Source organism: Frankliniella occidentalis, unplaced genomic scaffold (genome assembly GCF_000697945.3).
Source record: "Frankliniella occidentalis isolate FOCC.00 unplaced genomic scaffold, Focc_3.1 Scaffold36, whole genome shotgun sequence".
In the NCBI taxonomy this organism is placed as follows: domain Eukaryota; kingdom Metazoa; phylum Arthropoda; class Insecta; order Thysanoptera; family Thripidae; genus Frankliniella; species Frankliniella occidentalis.
Genome location: NW_026267166.1, coordinates 1,523,900 through 1,528,947, shown reverse-complemented (window position 1 = coordinate 1,528,947; position 5,048 = coordinate 1,523,900). Strand labels below are relative to the sequence as shown.

General features: G+C 52.9%; 1 protein-coding gene across 1 annotated transcript in view; it reads left to right on the top strand.

Annotated features, from left to right (window-relative positions):
* Nucleotides 1-2,147: 2,147 nt before the first annotated feature.
* The window catches only part of LOC113210780 (frequenin-1), a gene marked incomplete at its 5' end in the record, with an annotated part of 33,854 nt that continues 30,953 nt past the window's right edge, over nucleotides 2,148-5,048 (top strand). The window contains 1 exon segment of the mRNA XM_052266164.1: nucleotides 2,148-2,172. Within this exon segment, the coding sequence (XP_052122124.1) occupies nucleotides 2,148-2,172 (25 nt within the window).

The following is a 5,048-nucleotide window of genomic DNA, read 5'->3' as shown; positions in this document are numbered from 1 at the left end:
CGCCAGAGATTGTCAACGCACGGGCTGGCAGTCCACCTTCCTGCCCGAAGAACTAAGTACTTTTGAACGGGCACAGCCGACTGATTCAGAGGATCGCTCTCCTCGTTATGTCTCTCTCGCACCCATACTGCGCGCTCCATGCGTGCGAGAGAGACAGAGCGAGGAGAGCGGTCCTCTGAATCAGTCGGCAGCACGGCCCGAACCTTTTGGGATGTGCCAGCCCGATCCCGGCTCGCCCCGCTCAGCCACAGCCACCCTCACCTGCGGTGCGTGCCTGAGGCGAGACCGAGCCCGAAACCACGGCTCGGGCTCGGGTCAGCGGCTTGTCGCTGGCTCGCGGCTGCAGCCATGGCCATGGCGGCATTCGTGAGCGAGCCCGACAGCCCGTGCATTGACGATACCGCTGCTAGCCGCACCAACAAGCCAGCCGCCGTGTGTAAGGGAGTGTGCGGGGTGGGTCGGATCGGGGAAGGTGAGGTGGTCGTCTCCTTTTTCTTACTCCTGAGTGCCCCCCCCCCCTCTCTCTCTCTCTCTCCCGCTGCGCCCGCTGCCCCACCGCTGCCCCACCTCGCCGACGGCCAGCTGCCTGGTGGCCCGTCCGGGAGGGGGCCCACCAGGGCCATTCTATACGGACAGCAGCACGGAGGCGGTGCGAGTGTTCTATTTCGCGTGATCGCCATTTGCTCTAGATGGCCCGCCTCTCTCTTTCCCCTCCGGCCGCGCTTCGTGCGCTCTGTCTCTTTATCGTTTAGCCCTTTTCCGCTGCCTCTTCTTTTCTCCTCTCTGTCCTCACCTTGTCCTTTTGCCTTTGGCTAGCGGCCTTTTCCTCGCGTTCTCCCCATTTCCTCCGTTTCGAACCAACTCCATCTCTCCGTAAAGATCAAAGAATTCTCATATGAAGACGGCCGCTCGCACGCTCTGTGCGCCTAGAGAGTCGTCAAAAGCTGTCCGACCCCCACCCGTCCAGCCCCAAACCCATTTGCTATAAGAGGGCAGCGTGCGGTCCCTCCTCATATAAATTACGAGGCAATGAGTGAAAGGAGGCCCTGAACTGTATGGAGAAAGAGGGTCACGCCAGATGAACAGAGCGGCCGAGCCTGTTTGGGCGGGCTGCATGGAGCCGCATTCAGTGTCGCTAACCACGGTAAAAATGATGTCTTGTAAATCAAGCAGTAAATCTTGCAGTTTTCCTATACCGACTCAACAGCGCCCCACGACGTCACCACCACCATCCCTATTTCGATGGTTTGATATACAAATCTCCCCGGAGTCTATAAAGTGGCGTGCGGGCGTCCCTTGTTGTCACATCAGCAGTGTGTGTGTGTCTGTCTGTGCGAGAGAGAGAGAGAGAGAGAGAGAGAGAGAGAGAGAGAGAGAGAGAGAGAGAGAGTATTGGTGTTGGGTTGGATGGCCCAACCGGCCCGTTCGCGTCGCCTCGCCTCCCTCAGGACCTTTAAAATATCGAGGACAGGGGGGAGGCCGGGCTGGAGCAGGGCGGGTCGTCCACGGCCAGTCGTCCACGGCCAGAGCGACCGACTGTGCATCCGCCCTTGTTCGCCTCGGGGTTGTGGCCGGCCTGGAGACGGCACGGAGGGGGAGGGTATGGTTTCACTTCTAAATCGAATCATGTGTGGGGATACGGAGACCGCCGCCGTGGGAAATAGAGAGAGAGAGAGAGGGGGGGGGGGGGTCAAAGCGAGAGACAGTATATACGTACAGTCGGAGTCGACGACGGTGGTCTGGTCGCCTCGCCCTCCGTGCTTAATGTGATCGCGTCGTGTCGACCGTCGTCACCCTCCTGCTGCTGCTGGCCTAGCTGCTGGCTAACGACGGCCAATAAGCAGCAAATGTTTGCGGCATTTTGTTTACAAATGGCCAGTTTCGGGGGCAAATGGATCGCAGAATGGAATGGAGTACAGAGGGCGTCGGTGGGTTTTAAAATTTGCACGCAGACATTTTTGATCCAATTACAATTCTGAACCATGTTTCACCATTATCAGTTGATTTGCACTTCAAACAAGAAAGAAGGCAATGTGATATTTCTTTTTTTTACAAAGAAACGAAATTAGTCATGGCCTGGGGACACGCTCTTCACTATGTGGCAAATGAATTCTATTAACTGTTCTGTACTTTTTTTCCTGTTGCAGTTTCCGAGAAGGAGATTCGGCAATGGTGAGTGTCCTGCTGCGAGCAATGTGCAAAATGTATCGTTATTGAGGGGAACAACGAACGTCCATGACTGACGAGGCAGAGATTAGTGAGGAAAGTGGTAGAACCTGATCATGCGGTCCAGTCGGGTCCAGTTCTTCCGCTGAGCTAGCAGTCACTTTGGAAATCTAACAGTGCTTGGATACAAGCATGCTGATTTATTCTGTGGCCTGTTGGATTTTCAGAGCGTTGTTTATAAAAAGATTAGTTTCGATAGGACTTTTCATTTGATGGTATTCTTGCCTCCTCACACTTTTTGTTAACAGTGCAATGCGGCGCTATGCCTCCATGTACGGACTGGTTTAAAATGTTAAATGCCCCCTCCACCCTTATGCTCGGCAGGCGCGTTGTGAAAGTTGGGGTGAAACTGTGTCGCCAAGACGGGGCTGATGAGTAGCGGGGGAGGGGAAGGGGATTGCGGTGGCGGTGGTGTTGTGTACCCCGCTTGTTATTGTAGTTGTGGGAGTGCCTCCCCCAGGACCCTGGCGTCGGGCGCGGGGCGGAGCGGAGGTCTCGACAGACCCCGTCCGCACTCTAGTCATCAGTCAGACTGAGAGGGAGAAAAGGATGAGAAGAAGGGAAACAGCGGATGAAAAAGAAGAAATATCTCGAACGACATAGATTGTTTTCATAGATAAACAAAAAAGCCTTCAAGTATAACCGGTAAAAATTATGACGCCTTATAATACCACATTAGTTTTTGTTGCGTCTATATTAACAAAAACGTTTGCGGTGGTGTTTTGTGTCTGTCTGGTTCAACTTTTACCTCCACTACCTCCACACACACAAAAAAACAAGAAAACTCTAATGTTTGTTCATAAATAACGCGGGATGTGGCGGGCTAGAGCGGGCTTGTCACGTACTGATCCGCTTCCCATCTCTTCTGCCACATTACGCGAGTCGAGTACACAAAAAGTAGGGAAAGTCGAAAAACGGACAGGCCACTGTAGCCAACCGACGTGACCACTGCACCTCCCCACCCTTGCCTCTGCCGGAGGCTCACCCCTCTCCTGTCCCCCACCCCCTCAACCTCTCCCACCACCGTGGGTCTCCTGCCATGTGTTCCTGTAGCGGTCCCATAATGTTGCCCTCCCATCCCACCAGCCAAGCGGCTGTTCCGTGCCGCCATTTTGGACTCATATTTGCAAAATAGTGTCAAAAGTTCGTACTGGGAAAAGGTAAACGTCGGCGTTATCGGCCGATAACACCCCCCGCGTTCGGATGGCTCTGTGTCCGCGACCTTAACGAAGCCCCTGCCACCGGCGGGGGAGGCAATCCCGTCGCGCAGCACTGATTGCAGGTTGCCTACCCTTGACTTCGCAGGCGTTCAAGGGCGCCACGCGTGCGTTCTCGCCCCGCGGCCGCGCGTTTCTTGTCCTTGTCCCAGAGCCACGGCCGGCCTCCGCCTGTTGCCTTTCCCACGACCAGAGGCGGGGGAGGGGCGGCGGTGAGGAACAGAAAGAGATGGGCGAGAGAGGACTGGGAGTGACAATCGACAGCATCGGAAACCGATAGGGGATGTCATGGAGCCCCACAAAACCCCGGGCCACAACGCACAGCGCGTGACTGCCGCTCTATTAGCCTGGCATCCGGGTGATTACCCATCTCTTTATAAGTCATATCTCTACGTCACATTGTATCGTTCCCCCGGCTCCACTCCGTTGCGGGACGTGGTTGACCTTTCCCGCTCGTCAGTATTTCGCGCTTGCCTCGTCTTGTTGCTGTCGCTCACCTTATTCTTTATATCCGTACTTAGGGTACTTTGTTTGCCTCTTTTGTATTTAGGCCACTCGTTGTATCATACACAGTCTTATACCACGATGTAGAAAAAGAAATGTCTTTCTACATCGTGTCTTATGCACAAGCGATACTTTTGCAATTTTCAAAGCAAAACTTTGTATGCTGCTAAAAATGCTTTGCATTTGCAATGATAATGCTTTTTAGCAGATGATACATTTTTTGTATAGTGTACAAAGCGTGCCGTTCTGATTGTAGATCATGTAACGTAGAGGGGCATGCCCCGACCTGACAATCGTGCAGTGCAGGTGCAAGGGCTCCTCTATAGATCCCATCTCTTACAGATAATGATGTGCGTGAGCGTGGCTGTCGCCTGCTCCCCTTCCCGGAGGCCTCACGAGCAGACCCAAGCCAAATGGGAGTGGCTCGCCGCCACACCTGCGACCCGATCACCGAGCGAGGGGTGCCAATTTTCTCCTTCCTCTCCACTCTGTCACCACGTCGCTGTCGCTGACCCTTCTGGCTTCCTACCCCTACCCAGGCAATATTTACATGCCAATGCGAATATTAAGTCTTTTTAAAATGTATTCTTTTTAAAATTTTAGAATGTTTGTCACTTTAATCCAACAGAATTTCGTTCTGCGGGAATTGTTTCTGAACTCCTCGACGACACCTCATATCTTTCACCTCACATGCTTTGTCGACTAAAAACTGCGTAATGGCGCCTGTCTATCTTAACCAGATAATGACGCAATTTCGATTTGAGATTTTGCAAAATCAAAAATTGCTTTGAAATTTTCGATTTTTACCATCGACCGATGGCCATCGGATTCCTTGTAAAATTCTCGATCAAATGAGTCTACATGTGATAGGTTTCCTTCGCAGCCTAAATGACAACACTGAAACGGACGTTAACTTGCATGTTCTTAGAAAAGTACGGGTCGGACCCCTTTCACGTGTAGGCAAAGCTCATTCCATCGGAAATTTTACGGGGAATCCTGATCAGTGCAGATACGGGAAGCTGCTGCCTGCGGCACACAACTCCCCGACGCAAAATTTCCTGTACGCAACTAGATTGCTTTCAGTTCGTCGTGACAAACCTA